This window comes from Acipenser ruthenus, chromosome 2, assembly GCF_902713425.1.
Source record: "Acipenser ruthenus chromosome 2, fAciRut3.2 maternal haplotype, whole genome shotgun sequence".
In the NCBI taxonomy this organism is placed as follows: domain Eukaryota; kingdom Metazoa; phylum Chordata; class Actinopteri; order Acipenseriformes; family Acipenseridae; genus Acipenser; species Acipenser ruthenus.
Genome location: NC_081190.1, coordinates 17,257,386 through 17,275,556, shown reverse-complemented (window position 1 = coordinate 17,275,556; position 18,171 = coordinate 17,257,386). Strand labels below are relative to the sequence as shown.

Genomic DNA, 18,171 nt, shown 5'->3' with positions numbered 1-18,171 from the left:
TAGGGCCAGCAATGCTATAAACCTACTGATACAGACACACTTTTGAGTCATTTAATTAAAGTTCCTAATTATGTAACTTAAAAAAAAAAGTTGATGCTAAAAGCTGGCTTTAGTATGTTGCGCATTATCTTTTAATCTCTTTAAAATCTATCATAATAGTATCTCATACAAATAGTTTTTATCTCGGAATGTGATGCCGTAATGGTTTGGTACAGTAAAAATAGTCGTATATGACAAATAAGAGAATAGTTTCTGTCAATTAAGTTAATAGAAAATCACAACAGAAAAACATTGTGCTAATTTTTTATATGGGACAGCATCCATCATGGCAAGAATCAATCATGAACTAGTATTTTTTATTAAACATTTTATTTTCTATCATGACAATATGCAATAGGGTCCCTTTTTATATTTTCCTTTTTTGTAAGTAAAAAAAAAGTTAAACATTGAAGAAAACACTTTGAAAACATGCCCCAATGTGTCTTTTTTTAAATACATATCATTACATCCCAGTGTGGTCTGTAATATATCTGAAGTTTAACTTGTCTATATTGTGATATAACTAGTCTTTATGGTGACTTGTCTCACACTGTTTGACACCTTAAACACCATCTTCTAGTGCAGGAAAAGGAATATGTCTCCTCACCACAGTTCAGGAAAACAGGGCGGTGCCTGTATATTTATTTTCCCAAGTAAATACAAAATAAACAAACAAAATCCTAACTCCAATTTGGAGCGCTGACAAAATTTGAAATCAGCTCTAGCTGACAACCGGATGGATGAGCGGTTTACTGAGTACAAACACTATTAACCTGTCAACATAGTAACACGGAATGATTGAACCACACTGGTACTCAGACAATGAGTCTCAATGGGTCAATTGCAATTAACTTGTAGATTTAGTATGGAGCTGCGTACTAAGTTGCAGACTAGCTAATACGGTACTATCTCAGGATCATCCCCAACTAGTCAAATACTTACGCTGTTAATTTAAATAATAATAATCTTTTTTCCAATATGTGGGGAAAATACACCACAGTCGCCACGCTGGTATTGCACCTCCGCCATTTTGAAATGCCCATGAGTAATCTCCTCAGAATGTAAATAATAAAAATGTAAATTATGGGTAACATAGTACATCCAGCCGTCACACTATAACTACTTTACATTATATCATGGACGTGCTGGAAACGCATGCCCAGGACTTATTTTCCTTTGCTTTAACGTGAAGTGTCATGGGAACTCTTACAGAAGATTGCAACAATCTGTAAGATTTATTTATTTATTTATTTGTGTATTTCACTTGTGGAATGGAGTTTATGTGTTTACTATTATGGGAGCCTGGCAATTGAAGAGACTGTTTAGTGTTTACACTGTTTCTGCCAAAGTGGTGCACAACACATCCTGGTATAGCAGCGTCAAAAGCTGCGTTTCCATACTGTCAGCCCATACCAGCCAAGCAGTAGCTATGGGGCTGCGTGACAAGCTCTGCTCCCTTCGGAGTTACCGTTCTCTCCAACTGACTCTCTCGGCAGCACAGCCCTCCCCAGGGTGCTTATTTTCGGTTTGCATCGCTGCTGGATCAGCCCCCACAAGGGATCACCCACCAGCTCCTGATGCAAATGTAATCACGATATCCTACATTATTATTATTTATTTCTTAGCAGACACCCTTATCCAAGGCGACTTACAGTCGTAAACAAAAATGCATTTCATTACATTACATTACATTACATGCCATTGACTTAGCAACCTCCTTCTTTTCAAACGCACAAGGCCTAAAACAATGAAACACCATCTCAGGAATCAACAGAAACAGTCTAGCTATGAAGCTGCTTAGTGCGGAAAAGGATAGGTTTGAAATAAAACAACAATATATTAAATTCTATCTTAGCTGGTAAAATTGTCCCCTGCATAACGATGAAAGTTATTTAAGTGTAGTCAAATAGTGTGTGTATATATATATATATATATATATATATATATATATATATATATATATATATATATATATATATATATAATATTGTAATGTTTTTTCTATGAACTCACTATGAAGTGTTCCACAGCCTAACAAACCCTCCTGCCACATTATTTGTCACTTCCTTCATTACTAAATAACAGAAGGGCTCTGACTTGACTTGACGTAAATTTGAAAACTAAAACTAAAAAGATTTGGAAACTAGTTCTTTCCAAAAGGAGACTCCACCCACCAATCATCTACGTTCCCAGTTTAACCAGTTAAATAGGTCTCTCTGCCCATGCCCCCTGTCGTTTCTTTGTTTGGTCCTCCTCCTCCCCTGCCTCCACCTTGCAGCGTGCCTTGTCTAGCGGGAAGGTGGCCCAAGTGCCACTTTTCCTGCCCGCTGGCCGAGTCATCTTAATCACTGTACTGCATTTATCATTGTTTGGCCAGCAGAGGGGCGGCTATCGAGCTCCAGTGGATAAGGCCATGGGCCAAATTCTAAATGTGAATGTATTATTATTGTCTATTTAGCAGACGCTTTTATCCAAGGCCACTTACAGAGACTAGGGTGTGTGAACTATGCATCAGCTGCAGAGTCATGTGTAGGATGTGTAGGATGTGTAAACAAACGTAAATCTAGGAGTGATTGCACAGGTCCTACGCCTCAGTAAAGAAAAGTGTGTTTTAATGATATTCGTGAAGCGGCTGGAGACTGCTGTTGACTTATTTAAGGGTACCTGTAGCTTGAACATACAATACATGTGTTTCTCAAAGTTGTGCATGGCGCCTAAAAAACACAGAAACCTAGACTGTATAGACGACTCCTGCATGCATTCAATAAAGGTTTGCAGTTGCTGTTACTGATGCATGTGGATTGAAATCTTGCTTGGAATGTTGCTTTTGAAATGTGATTATTCTCTATATACAAACAGGAATGAATAACACATGCCAAAACCTGAATCCATCTTTTTTTGTTTAAACTTTTCTTTTCCTGATGAATGAAAAAGTACCAGTACTGGTGAAAGGTGGATTAACAACACTTAGAACTTACTTAACATTTTTCACTGAGCAGTAAGGCTTTATTTTTTAACATTTTCAGCACTAGGTTACACTACCAAAATCAAACTGTTTAAATAATTGTAGCTATATTTCCTATACTGCAATAGTATTCTGCACTGTTAAGTAGACTTCTTACCTAGACCAAAATACTGTATATTTACGCAGTGCTCAAAGATTTTATATATGCATTTTCAATAATGTGTGTTTCAGAGAAGGTGTTTAGTGATGAAACTTGGCATGCCTATTCCTCAGCAAATAGTATTCTGTCTTTTTTGCATTTATGCCAAACGCGCACCTTTTGTGCATACAGTGATTGTTGGTCATGATGATCTATTTTGCAATGTTACTGATAGCTCTCATTTTGTATTTACATCTGTGGCAGGAAAAGTATGCCACTGCCATACTGTTTAATTTGGTATCCATGTTAGAAAAGGTGCCAGTCTCTGAACACACCTTCAACAAAACAGACTGCTTAAGCTACATAATAAAGATACAACATCCAATTATTTACCATCTATTTCGTGAATCCCAAACATCTGTTTTATGTAAAAAAAAGGTTAGGAAAATGTATTCAAAAATATAATTTGTGTTTACTAAATAACCTCATGTAGATATATACACTATACACACTACTGGGACAGTAGTAGGACATAGGGTGGAAGGTAATGTTCAAATAGTTCAAACATGATGAGTTAGGTAGAAATGTTATTAATAAAAAAACAAGTACCTAAATTATAAAGACAGATTGGACTTTTTCAGATTGTACATACAGTAACTGTAACTAACAGCATTTAGTGAAAGAGAACCAAGAAACCAATCAATGAAAGAGACCCTTTTTCAGTTTGCGATTGTCAGAATAATCCAGGAAATTAAAACATTTTACAAATATTGCAGTATAGCATGTAGCAGCGTTGGTTGCTTATTTGTAATCAGAAACAAGTTGAATTCTCATCCATTTAAAAGACAAAATACAAATACTGGGTAGGCTTGCATGATAAGAGAACTGCTGTTTTGTGAGTCAAGCATCTTTTTTTTTGTTTGTGAAAAATATAGAGGGTACCTGTCATTACGCTGTAATTTAGTCTGCATCGCTCTTGGTTTTAAAGTGAAAGGTCTGTTATTTGAGCCTTCTGAAGGCATTTTCCTGTTTGTTTTAGTTCAACGGGAAGCTGACACTGTCTAGTTAAGTGGCCTAAAGCAGAATAGGACTGGATTCTAATCTATATGAGGAAGACAAAAAATAGATTGTAACGTAGTGACACCAACTAATTTCACCACCTCAAAGAAACTTCTAAATACTAAAAACTAATTCATTCATGTTCTTCTTTTAAAGGAAGGGTAGTGCGGACAACATTTCACTTGTACAAAAATAAATTCAGTAAGTACTCGTTGTCCTCAATAAATAAAGGGAGTTTACTGTACTGGAGGTGACTTAGTAATCCAAAACAGCAGCAATAAAAAGAGGAAAAAGAGTTAAAAATAACTTTACCTAAGCACATCTGTATTCCTCAAGGAGCTGGTGGACCGAGACCTAGGCTTCAGAACAATGCTCATTCTGAAGGTTACAATTGCAAGCTCTCTCTCTCTCTCGGAATGTCAGCTGGAATATTCCTTCTGTAACTCTACAGCTCTTAAATTCCGTTGCCCGTGGCAAGGAAAAAAGAAGTGTTCTTCAAGAAATCCAATTTGCAAGGAGGCAGAATAAAGAAACGCACATGATCAAAGAAGAACACATTCATGACTTTGCAGCAGCAGTATCAGTAGCTGCACTGAGCAGCTCTCAGTGTTCCACACTGGTGACGAAGTTGAATGTTTCCTCTCCTCTCTGCCTTGCTTTTGACTTGGGAGGTATTGCGCTTGAATGTGTGCGTTGTGAAAGTCACAAGGGAGTCCAGCAGCTGAGACAGCCTCCAGATCCCCTGCAGCTTCTACAATGAAAGCCAACTGGAACTGTTTACAAGTTGCTGACACTGAGCAGGTTCGTTTGGACGTGACAGAGGGTAGAGCTGCTGAATGCATCACATTCTCAGCATGACTAGACCCCCATAAGGGAATGAGAGAGAGACTATCTGACCATGGGGCAGATCTCTATTCTGTTTTGCTGCAAACTCAGCTGAACGTAGACAGCAAACTACCCTCTCTCTGAATCGTTGACGTCAATGAGGGAGAAATTTAACTCCAAGGAGGTTAATTCACTGTGAAAGCTCTTCATTAGCAAATTACAATCAAACTCCACTGAGTATATAGGACACTTTTTTTTTTTAAATTAGCACAAACAAACTAGCAGGACACTTCACTTCTGGAACTACAATAGTAGGAAAATATGATGGTTATGCATATGACAGTTCTAAAAGAGCAAAGCAGCAATTACATTTAAGCAAATCAGCTGTACCTAAAGTCTGAAATTTAGTATGTTGATAATAAGCTACTAAGCAGTTCTGGTAAATTACATATTAACAAGCTGAAGTCTGGAATTTCAGGGGATGTTAGGTAATGTAATGTCCAAAGCTCAACAGAGACAATGCAAAATGATGTTTAAACTTTTGCTTAGATTAAATACAACACTAAGAAGAACAACGCTACAATTATTCTTGATTCATGAAATGAGGGTCTGCAGTCATAAATAAGAGATACTTAGAATATGTGCCACAGAGAGAGATTGCCTGAAGACACTGTCTGCTGTATGTAGTGTTTTATTGATTTGCATTAAAGTGTCATTTGATAGCTATTGTGAGATTGCAATACTAAATGGATTTGCCAATCTGATAATCTGATGATCTGATAAAAAAGGTGAATGGAAAATGTGGTCGCCAGCATGGTAAAGTTTAACACATGATACAGTACATACTTGGTGCTGCGAGTTAACTGTAGTGTGACCTACAAGTAACATTAGATGCTAGGTCATCTGAAAAGAAAACACTGTAATGGGTACAGTACCTCTCTCATAATATGAATTTAACATCTTCTGTATATCTTTACAGCATTTTTACAGCCCCACTGAGAAATGTTGGGCAATCTTAAAGACTAGCAATGTAACTCAAGTCACAGGCGTTAAATTTGACTTGAACAGGACAATTTGTTCTTTAGATTAGCAATATGATGTACAGGATCAGAAGATACACAGACATCACCCATCCTTTCTTATCTGGTGAAAACAGTTCATCTGCAAGAGCTAAGTGTGAAGCAAGGGTTTAAATATAAACCATAAGAAAAGTGTTAAAGCCATATACAGCATATCATGTACTGTAACAATGTGTATACTGCCAACAGCACACTGTACATGTTGTATCATGCAGTACTATTCAGATCAGAGGGCCTGTTATGCAGTTTAGCCCCCTAGGGCTATTGTGTGTAGTGCGAAGGCAAACACCTGCTCACTCTGTTCACTTAATTTAATTTTGAGTTCAATTTACTGTGTTTTTCATGAACAATTCACAGGCACGGTTAAATGAATACTGTATGAGCTGATTTTAGAGTAGCTAGTTTGGAATATGCAGTGTCTGCTCACTATTTTAACCCAGGGCTTTTTAAGCAGTGTCTGATTTTACACTGGGGATGCTTGCTTTGTCTCAGGTTACCAAACTTTCTGTGCACATTGTAAAGGTCAGGCTCATGTATTTAACAAAAACAGCAATTCAATTCTAATGAGAAGTCACGAGTCTCCAGCTGTAGAGAAAACGACGCATGCTTTACAGTATGACTGACCATATGAATTAAATGCATTTTTGGTTTTCCTTCTTTTTTTTTTGTTAAAAAAATGCATTTTATGTCAAAAAGTCATGAAGTAATATAACCATTAAACTTAGATAACGAAAACAAAGCATCTATTCAAGTTCATGACGTACTGTACACGCAGTAGGGTTTGCGAAAAGAACTCCAGAAAATAATGTGGCTGTAAGAAAAGAAAAGGTTATGGACCAGCAAAAGGTTAGGGAATATCAATTCTCATTTGAGCTTTTCAAGATCAACTAAAAGTGTACAATATGTGTCAGATGCTTTTAATAGCTTTTAATAGCTTCCAAGGTCTCACCTGTGTGGTCTTTCACCCATTGCCATAACAATATTGCTCTGTAATTTTAAAAGGAATGTATTTGTTGGGTGAGTTTTTGTAGAAAAACATGCATCAAAAAATGGTCCAGTTGAAAAAGAAAAGTTAAACCAGATATATATATTTGTCTCCACAAAGTCATAAAACAGTTCTTCGTAATTGTGAATTAACCATCCATCCATACCTCATTTAATTGTTGATATTTGTGGAGTCGGGACTGGTCGCACACTCAAAAAAAAAACTCTTCACAATTGTATAGCTACACCTGATGAAGACACACTATGTGTTGAAACGCGTTGTGTGTTTTTACTTTGTTCCGGATGAATTAAAATGTTTTTAGGCAAATAAAATGTAAGACGATTTTGCTGCCAACATCAGTGGTCATGTCTGTTGTTGTGCAGGATATACAAAGCAGTATGTAATTCAATATGTTAACGTTACATTAGTCAGCAGATTTCATTCGACTTTATGAAAGCAAACTTAGTTAGTTCTATAACTAATTATATAACTTTAGGGTGATGAAAAAAAAAAAAAGTAAAGCTTTACAAAGCTCTGGGGGTTCATGTCTATAATTACTGCATATGCCCAAATAGCCTATGTTTTCTGTAACATACAGCAGCTTATATTTTAAACCATTTAATCACTGAAAACTGAAACCAGAGTCAAACTGTTTGTTAGGAATGAAAGCCTCTACCTTTGTAAGAACAGTCATGCTCCATTTTTTCTTTCTTCCCATAGCAAATTTGAACAATTGTGAAAGACAGCAGTCACATACTCGCTGCGCCAAGATTTGTTTTTCAAGCCTTTAAATGTACAAATCATTAGAGTTCATGATTCATGTTTCTAATGCACCATGCAATTACATCTACTATATAAACAAGTTATTTTACAGTATTCTTGGTCTTTCCAGAAGCAAAACAATAAAATGTACAGCCTCTATTAACGTCTTTTTTTTAAAGATTTTTTAAATTTTTTTAGTTTAACTAGGATACGTTCAAAAGAACTCCCTTTCAGAGGGTTTTAATATGAATACCTGTGTGACAGGGTGGATTCCTGGGACCAGGAGAGCCCTGTCCCAGAACGAATACTGTACTACTGTAAGTGTGGATAAAAAATGTATTGTTGATTTTCAGCAGGGAACAGGTTAATTCCCTGACTTCAAATACAGAAAGGGGAGACAAAAGGTCCTGCTGTGAATCTTTAGAATTTGGCCACGACAGGTAATCTATAGCTATGGCTAAATGTTTTAGAATTAACTAATAGAACTAATAGAATTAACTAATTTTGCATTACATTAACTTATTGAATTATATACCACTTTGTCGTTTTCCATATACTTATCAAAAGACAAAAATTGAAAAATGTAACATTTTGAAATCTAACATTAAATACTGTACTACTATTATGGCTTCCGGTAAACTTTTGCAATATCACTTTGCAGGTTCTTTGATTACATGATGTTAAATGTTAAATAAAATATCTAAATTATGTTCCTATATATATATATATATATATATATATATATATATATATATATATATATATATATATAAAATTATGTCTCAATCCTAAATTCCTAGGTGATGCAAAACGTTTGGCCTTAGCTGTAATTGAGTATTTTAACCCAGCCACAATCAATTGCAGCTGGGTTAACTAATCAATGACTTAACTGATTACCTGAACTGGCCTTATAATAACAGTGAAGCTCTGCTTCGTTAAGCTGCATGTGTTTTTTGGAGTGTACAGCCCAGAGCAGGTTACAGGCAACCAAAGTTACAATGGCCTCTAAGGTTACAGTCTTTCTACGGGTTTAGAGGTTTATGTTTTAATAAACCATTTATGTATTGTGTTTTGCAGCCTATATTTGACATTTTTTTTGGTTTTGAAAAGTATTTTGTTTTGAAATTTTTTTTTATTATTATTTGTGAATTAAAAATGAAAGTGCTGAGAAAAGCTCTGAACTACAGAAGCTTTGACTGATTCAATCTTTGTCCCTCACCTCTGCCGACCTGACTTGTTACAGCGGGCATGGAAATTCAATTTCATTTCAAATGGATGTCATGTACAGCTATGGCCAAAAGTGTTGCATCACCTAAAATTGTAGGATTGAGACATAATTGAAAAAAAAAAAAAAAAAAATATGAACATAATTTAGATATTTCATTTAACATTGTGTAATCAAAGAAACTACAAAATAATACTGCAAAGTCTACCGGTAGCCATAACGGCAGTACAGTATTTTGTTAGATTTTGAAATGTCACATTTTTCAGTTTTTGTTAGTGTTTCATTAAGTACTGTATATGGTGAAAACTATAAAGCAGTATGTAATTCAAAATGTTAACATAACTTTATTCAGTAGGTTTCATTCAACTTTATGAAGCAAAATGTGTTCATTTTAAAACGCTTGGCCATAGCTGTAGTAGTTTGCATACAGAGGGTCACCCTAAAGGGTGCAAGTTTGGGGCCTGCTGTACTATTCAAATGTAGTTTTTTTTGCTTATGTTATCTGTTTAAAATCAGATTTTGCACATATTGAGTTTTTAAATGTTTGTCACATTATTTATGTCCATTAGCCTGACCAAGATCATCTATTTTAGTTTATTTTAGTAGAATTTCTCAGTTTTCAAGTTATGTGAACTAAATACAGTTACACTGGAATGAATAACCTTTCCTACAAGTAACTCAAACAAACATAAACTGTGACCTAATGTGTCCACTGGGGGTGCCATTGCACTGTATCATTTTTACTGCATTGTGCAGTACAGTATGACATTTTTAAAACATACTGTACCATAAATATCAGACCCAATACATAAGTAAAGACTGAACATTCATATATAGTATTTAACAATCCCTGCACCGGCCCATGTTGTGTAAGTTATTGGCAAGAAAAAAAAGCACTGTATTGGCATATTGATTAAAATGATGTAACATCCAGCCTTATGATGAGGGTCAACTAACCTTCACCATACACACTGGACTGCATGGATCTCCAGTCATCACTGTGCCATACACAGTGAAAATTACATGGCAAACAGAAAGATAAATATTAAAATATGACCCTTTCTCCCGTAAATAACATTTATTCCTCGAGTTAGCATCCCAGAATGACAGCCTTGAATTACTCACGACTCCATTCAGTTATAAAACAGACTCAGACATTGCCACACTCTTAAGCACACAGTCCTCGCTGTTAATGTCACAAGTGGCATTAAATCACTGCAGTACACTGACATGCTCCCACCCCCACTACTGGGAATGTGAAACTGTTGTGTCTGCTGATTCCAAGGTGGAATTAAACCAAAAAAAGAATGTTTCAGGATTAGAGGGAATGCTGTGTGAGGCAGTAAACCACACACATCCCCCTAATGAAAGCTACTGTAGCTACAATCTAAAGGCAGATCATAATTCCTTTATTTTACAGATGAGATAATGTACAGTATAGTATCTCTCAAAGTAACATTCTTAAAGCCCAGAACCAAGCAGCACCACTTTTGTGTGATACAGATTTCCTTTTCTAAATGTGTCTGTGGGATGAAGGGCCTTATAAGTGACCCTTAAGGAAATTTCCCTTAAGGACATTAGTGTCATATTAGTAAATTTAATGGATTTACAAGGAATACGTTTTCTCCCAAAGGTTCACTCAACTCACAGACCGACTGCCGTACTTGCCTTTCTGTTAGTGGGTGCCCATGCAACTGGCTCAGCCCTCAATGCAGTGGCTGCATTGACCAACCTGTCCATGCGTTTACAAAAAACAGCTACAGGAAAGCACAACTCACAAGAGGGCAGATACACTACAGTGGTACATATCACAGAAACCTGGACTGGACACTGGAAAAGACACACCTGTTTCCACTCGGATATTGCACAAGGACTTGCTTTCAGTTGTAATCCAGAGTGGCAATGGAGCGATTTACAGTACTGTTGATGCTTTTCCACAACCGAATTGTACTATATTTATATATATACATACATGTATAGTCATTTTATATATTTAACACGGGGCCCAAAGGGTATACATACAACATTTAAAATAGTATTCTCTGAAGGGGAGGCAGAAAGCAATCTGTTTTCAAGTGTGACTGCCTTAATTATTTGAAGAGGAGTCAAATAGTTATGTTTAGTTTTACTGACAACCAGGGGAATAGAGACACACACAAGCGAGAAGAAGTGGGTTATATAAAATAATTAGAAATAATTTTTAAAGCTCCACCTTGTTTATTTACTGTATGGCTAGAAAAAAAACAATGAGCACTATACCTGTACCTCTACCTTCCGGTCAGTATGTCTTCCAAGGCACATTGCACTCAAACATATACCCCTTTCACACAGACGAGTTATGACGGCTCAGAACCGGCACTGATGTGGCATTTTGGTCTGTGTGAATTGCCTATATAGTCACAGAGCCGTCATATTGTATGCCGCCACTGAACCACCCAACCAGTGTTGCCAACTCCACCAAGCAGGAAGTCACCAGAGAAACCTCACAAAGTCGCTAGATGTCGCTATTTAGACATTCTAAAGTCGCCAAAAATGTCGCTAGACAATTTACCAAGTATTCTAGATAGTAAATCCCAAGAAGTCACTAGATGTTGCTATTTAGAGACCTTTATAAAAAGGAAAGTGGTGTTCTAGTGACATTTTTGATGACTTTATATTATAAAGTTAATTGTAAAGACAATTTACTAAGTATTACACATACTACACTGATAGAGGTTAACCTGTTTTATATCACCTCGCTTAATATCATACCCCATTTATTATTATCACAATTTTTCAAAAACCACCAGACATGCACCATAGGTTCTTTGAGAAATTACCTCTCTTAATATCATCTCACAAACCCGCTTCTTGTCATGTTTTGTTCAGCCTGTCAAATGCTGCGTGGGTGGTTTAACGGGATACAGTTTGTTTACAAAACACCAACATCACCAAATTTTAACAGTCAGCCTTATACAAATGCACACTAAAAAACACCAAGTGGAATGCCTAATTGATAGCTCTCATCATTTGAAAATTCATGCCTTTTTCGTCCTAGTTAATGATACAAAACCTATTTGTCCTGTAGTAAACTATATGTATTGGTTTAAATGTAAAGAACGACTAAATGTACAGTATTAAAACACTGCTGTTTAATTCATCTAGTTTTCTTTCTTTTTTTCTCGCACTCCTAATGTGCTGTCATAGGCAAACGTGAACCCTGGGTTATATCATGACCTGCTTTATATCACAAATTATGCCTGCATGGCAATGATACAAAGCTGGTTAATCTGTACTTCTTAATACATATCAACAATCGCTCAATATCTAAATCTGCATAATGTCCTCCTCCCTGTCCCTTTAAAAATGTTGCTTAAAAGTGGATCTGTGAATCGCTTTGCAGACAGTGCAGCTTTGCAATAACTGGAATAGGCCTTGGTCGAGTTGCCTTCCACAGGTTTTATCCAATCCTTAAATTGCTGAGACCGACACTCCTCTCGGAATCGCTGAGCGTGCTTTATCTTTTGGCCACTCTATATTTGAAATAGACTGCAAAAATGATTTAAAAAATACAACAATGATGACCCAGTAGCTGTATATGTGTGTGAAAGTGGTAATATTAACCTATTCAACCACCAGCAAGTGCACGTAAGATTCAGAAGAAATAACTTCCCTTATTCAAGTGTTAAGTCCAGCCTAATATACTGTTTCAAGGTATGAACTTAAGACAATCCATCCTTTGGACATTTCAGCATGCTTACTGTAATCAGTTAGTATTGTGTGAAACTTCTTAATATTGAACACTAACTTTAATGTCAGCACTAACATTCTTTACTGTACGTTACAAAATGACGTATTTCAAGCCCCAATATTTTGATGACCACCAATGTATTCTTCTCCAAAAAAAAAAGTTTTTTAAAAATGTGTTTAAAGGTGTAAACGTGTTTGCTGAGAAATAAAAAACAAACCACAAAGATATTGGTTAACTTCCCATTTTAGCAAGCTGTTAGCTTCTTCTTATTTGGACATATTTATATTTGCAGAACCAACGCTTTTATTATTGGTGGGCAAAGAAACATTAAAACTTTAAAAAAATTGAAAGAAAAATATACAGAAGCAGGATATGGGATTTAATCAAATGGGAGCACTTCTAAATTCTAGTTCGAAAGCAGAATGTCAGTAAATATGTAATATAGCAATATGCATGACCATTTTCTTTTATATTTGTCAAAGTTAAAATTGCATGTGCCTAATATCCTGCAACTGCTGTGTTCGTTCATAATTTAACTTAATAAATCCTGTTAAATTTCTGTTTTGCATAATTTACTGTAGGTTTTTTAAATAGGAACTTCCATTGACAATCATTAGTTATATTAAAGCAGGGGTTCTCAACTTTGCTCAAGGCAGTAGCCAGCTATGTGGCACCCGAGGCACGTGCCTCAGTTAAAATGATACTAATAATTATTTATTTAGGCCCTTTTACACGTTGCTTTTTTTTTTTTTTTGCGTGGTGAGCCGAGGACACCCTGGCCGACCTAAGCTCTCCCCCTCCCAGGCGGCACTTGGCCAATTGTACGCAGCCCCGAGAGCTCCCGTCTACGTTCGGCAATAGAATATCCTGGACTCGAACCGACGATCTCCAGGCTCTAGGGCGCATCCTGCACTCCACAGTGCCTTTACCACATGCACCACTCTGGAGCCCTTTTACATGTTGCTTTGTCGCAAATAAAAATGCATTTCTGCAAATGCAAACTGTAGTTCACCCACAAAATCAACAACAACCTGAATGTCTTAGAATGACCCAGTCAAAACCCAGACCTCAATCCGATTGAGAATCTGTGGCAAGACTTGCTGTTCACCAACCGGTCCCCATCCAACTTGACAGAGCTTGAGCAATTTTGCCAAGAAGAATGGACAAAAAATTGCAGGATCCAGATGTGCAAAGCTGGTAGAGACTTACCCAAAAAGACTCACAGCTGTAATTGCTGCCAAAGTTGCTTCTACCAAGTATTGACTCAGGGGGTGAATACTTATGCTACCAACAAATGTCTTTTTTTTTGTTTAATTAACTTTTGTGTCACAATAAAAAATATTTTGCACCTTCAAAGTGTTAAGTATGTTGTGTAAATCAAATGGTTAAAATCCCAATTACATCCATTTTAATTCCAGGTTGTAACACTACAAAATGTGGAAAAGTCCAAGGGGGGTGAATACTTATGCAAGGCACTGTAGGTACATTAAAAACAAAAACATAAAACATTTTTTTAAAGCATGTAACTTTTGTTTGTAAAATTCACAGGTGTGGTGTTATTTTGTGGTTTGTGTTAAACCGTGGTACACCATGTACTGCGCTTGCCTGGGCATGCGCAAATGATTTTAGATTTTAAAAGTTCCGTTGAATATATATATTTTTTTTCACAATTCAGCAAATGTATGTGACTAACTGATGACCAACAAATTGGGTTACCTAAAATTGTAAACATACAAGATTTTGTGGGTGAACTACAGTTTGTCTTGCCCATAGTGATTTGTGCAGTAGTCAGTCAGTCACAGCATTGATAGTGTACCATTTTCTGACGTTACACAGGTCAAGTTTTGGTACGCGTACCACATTCTGAAGAAGCACCGCTTTCTGGCCCTACACCTGTTGAGAACTGCGGTATTACAGAATCTGGAAAACATATATACAGCCTTTCAAAAGAGGATTAAGCAGACTATAGAACCGACCGACCTAGATAAATTATATTCTCTTTTAAATGCACATATTAACAAGTTTCTAAGTTCAGTACTCAGAATATTAATATGTGCAACTACAGTATAAAGCTTACAAACAACGAACATACACAACTAAACAGCAGCTTGTATAATAACAGTGCTTGTAATGTAGATTGCATCACAACATGTCCATCTGTGCAATATGTGTTATATAAGGACACACAGTACATATACTACAATTACTACCATTCCATGTATCATATTTGCACCTAATTGTGTGGATATGTGTAAATGATTAGCATTATTTTGAAGAGCAGATGCATAATTATATGCATGCAATTGTTTAAATCTGTTTTGAGAATGTTAGCCAATATATAAAAAGGCCATGATACTAATCCATGAAAGGCTTTGGTATATAGTTCAAACATATGGTGCATCCTAAGCTTAATAAAGAGAACACAGTTCCCTTTAAAAATGTTCCTTGCTGAAGATATGCTACATGTAATACTGATTCACATTTTGATAAAGGTACACAAAATCAAAAGCATAAAATGATGTAGATATGTTGCAATGCTGAATCCAACTGTAACTAAAAAGCAAGCATTTGTTGTAAAGAAACAAAAACAAAGATGCTCATTTAGTATTTTCAAAGCTGAAATGAAACACAGAAAGCATGAGCAGAAGTCCAGTACCTGAAGGATTTGAGAAAGCGCATTCTTTTCTTGCTCCGAGCTGAACAGTGAGGGCTTAAGGACCCGATGGGATCCCAGCGAAAAGCCATCGGCAACAAGGCAACACAGCTGACAGAAATTAAACTGAAAGGGGAAGCAGGGTAGTGCTGCTCATGAAGTCCTGTGCTGGTCGTGCAGTTCAGTGTGCCGCATGAGGGAATTTCCTCTTACTATTAAAACCCTAGCCGTCTGAAGCTGGGGACTAGAGGATTTCACATGCTCAGTGACACCGGCCCTTTGAAAGAGCTCTGGGATAAGCACTCTCAGTTTGTCTTATCTCATCAGCTGTGAGAAATGTTGCAATCCAGGCACCTGCTTCTGTTCATTTTTTTGTGCATATTATTTTAAAGGACACATTATTGAGGTAAGGCAAGGAATAACTTATGTTGTTTCTTACCATCCATATGGGAAGTTAATAAAAGACTTGCATATAAACACAGTCGTACAGTCCAGCAATACAAACACCTGCGAATCCCAAACTCTTAAAACTGAGTATGAAGTTAAAGTTTGAGGTGATTCTATATGTATTTTGCAATTTTTTTTGCAAAACTCCAAAAATGCTAATTCAAAAGTACTCATACCCTGACAAGAAAAATTAAATGAATAGCTAGTTGAGGAACCTTTAGCATTAATAACCTCTTTTAAATGATTAGGATATTTGTCAATGAGCTTTTGGCATGATTCTTTAGTGATTTGTTACCATTTTTCAACGCACAATTGTTCCAGTTCATTCAAATTCCAAGGACTTGTCTTGTGCACAGCCTTCTTCAATGCATACCAAAGATTCTTTATCAGATTTAGATCAGGACTTTGACTAGGCCATTCCAGAACCTTGATTTTATTATTCTTTAACCATTCTGAAGTAGATTTTGATGTGTGCTTTAGATCGTTGTTGTGATGGAACGTCAATTTGCACTTTATACCAAGTTTTGTAGCGGACCGCTTCAGGTGATTGGCCAATATCTTTTGGTATGCTGTAGAATCTATTTTCTGGTTTCATCACTCCACAAAACCCTTGACCAGAACTCATATCCATCATTCAAATGCCGTTTTTCAAACTTTATGAGACTTGTTCTTGTGACGTTTTCCTAAAAGTGGCTTTTTCTTTGGCCTGCGACCATTGAGACCTTCACCATGCAATACTCGACCTATGGTTGAAATGGAAACCCCAGTCCCACTTGCAGCCAGTTCACTTTGAATATCTTTGACAGTCAATCTCGGATTGTTATTAACCTTCCTCACAATTCTTCTACTTGTTCTTGGTGAAAGTACCTTCTTTCTTCCAGACCGAGGGAGCATTGTGACTGTACCATGAGTCTTGTACTTCTTGATAATTGAAACAATAGTTGAAATTTCGATACTCAAATGCTTGGAAATCTTCTTGTATCCTTCTCCAGCTTTATGACAATAGATCATTTTCTGCCTAAGGTCTTCAGATAGCTCTTTACATTTTCCCATATTGACTTCTTGGTAATGACAGCAATCATCCTATGCCTAACCTTTTTATACTGTCTAAGAATGTTCACCTACAATCCAGCATTTTCTAGAATAAGGTTCTGCATTATCATATTGAAATTTCTAGCACATTGTAGACAATACTATAATAGCATCAAAGGGTAGCATCAAAAAGCAAAACTTTTGTTACAAAAGATTTTTCCTAAAATTCTTTATTTTCGAGAAATTTCTAGAAATTATACATTTCCATTGGGGTATGTACATTTTTGACTACAGCTCTTTATTCTATACAACTCTTATGTGAAATAACCATGTGCTTTTCTGTTTATTCAGCAAACAGACAATAAACAATGTATGTAGATTATCTACAACAACACTCTGCCAATCCTTTACTTGAACTGAGACATCAGAATAGGTGTAATGTGCTCAAGTCAATAAACAATAAGAATGTGTTTAAGTCTAAGATGCGTGTGTGTGTAGTTTCTCTTAGTTACAAATATTCATTTTTCCTTACAGATTTAAGAAATGAAAATGATAAATTTATCATATCTATTTTTGTATGTGTCTGTATTTCTCTTTATAGTCTAGATGCCCACAAAAGTACACTGCGAGCAACAATAACAAGCTTAGCAGTGCTATGCTGGTAGGAATCATCTCCAATGTTCCCTGTCCTCCCCCACCTCCGTCTCCCCTCAGTGAATGACGTCAGTCTGCATCACTGGCAGCCTGTCTGAAAGGAATTAATCACCTGTGCGACACCAACCTCTGTGTGTGTGTGTGTGAAGGGTCCCGGGAGTGTTCTGCATGAGGACACCTAATTCCAACTAAAAGAATTAGCCCTTTAAATCTGGAGACCAGAGTGAACAGATGTCGGTATTTCCCGCATAATGATAACAAACAGAATTTGGAATGCCCTATTTTATTTTATTTTTGTTTTTTCTGTAACACAAAGCAACATCATATGCAACTGGCTCATAGATTGACTTAACAAATAGGTTTCATGGAGGAGGACACTTGTATCCATACTGCTCAACTTTGTTTTAGGGAACGTAAATCAACTAGATACATCATCAAGGAATGTAGTAATAGGCACTAATGATTTACATTTTTTTAGATAAATCATGATTTACTATATAGAATTTTACAGAAATATATGTAAGTACCTGACAAATACTGTTGTATTATGCATTTATATTATAACCCTTTTAATCAA

The 18,171-nt window shown here is 36.3% G+C and overlaps 1 protein-coding gene across 10 annotated transcripts in view; it reads right to left on the bottom strand.

Moving 5' to 3' along the window:
• Positions 1 to 18,171, bottom strand: part of LOC117399458 (cAMP-specific 3',5'-cyclic phosphodiesterase 4D-like) — a 365,779-nt gene that overhangs the window by 78,628 nt on the left and 268,980 nt on the right. The window contains exon 1 of one of the 10 annotated variants that reach the window (XM_058990274.1): positions 4,515 to 4,839. The exons of the other annotated variants lie outside the window; for them this stretch is intronic. Within the exon in view, the coding sequence (XP_058846257.1) occupies positions 4,515 to 4,579 (65 nt within the window). The 5' untranslated portion in view covers positions 4,580 to 4,839. Of the gene's footprint in view, positions 1 to 4,514; positions 4,840 to 18,171 lie in introns of those variants that run through there. 10 annotated transcript variants of the gene reach the window in all.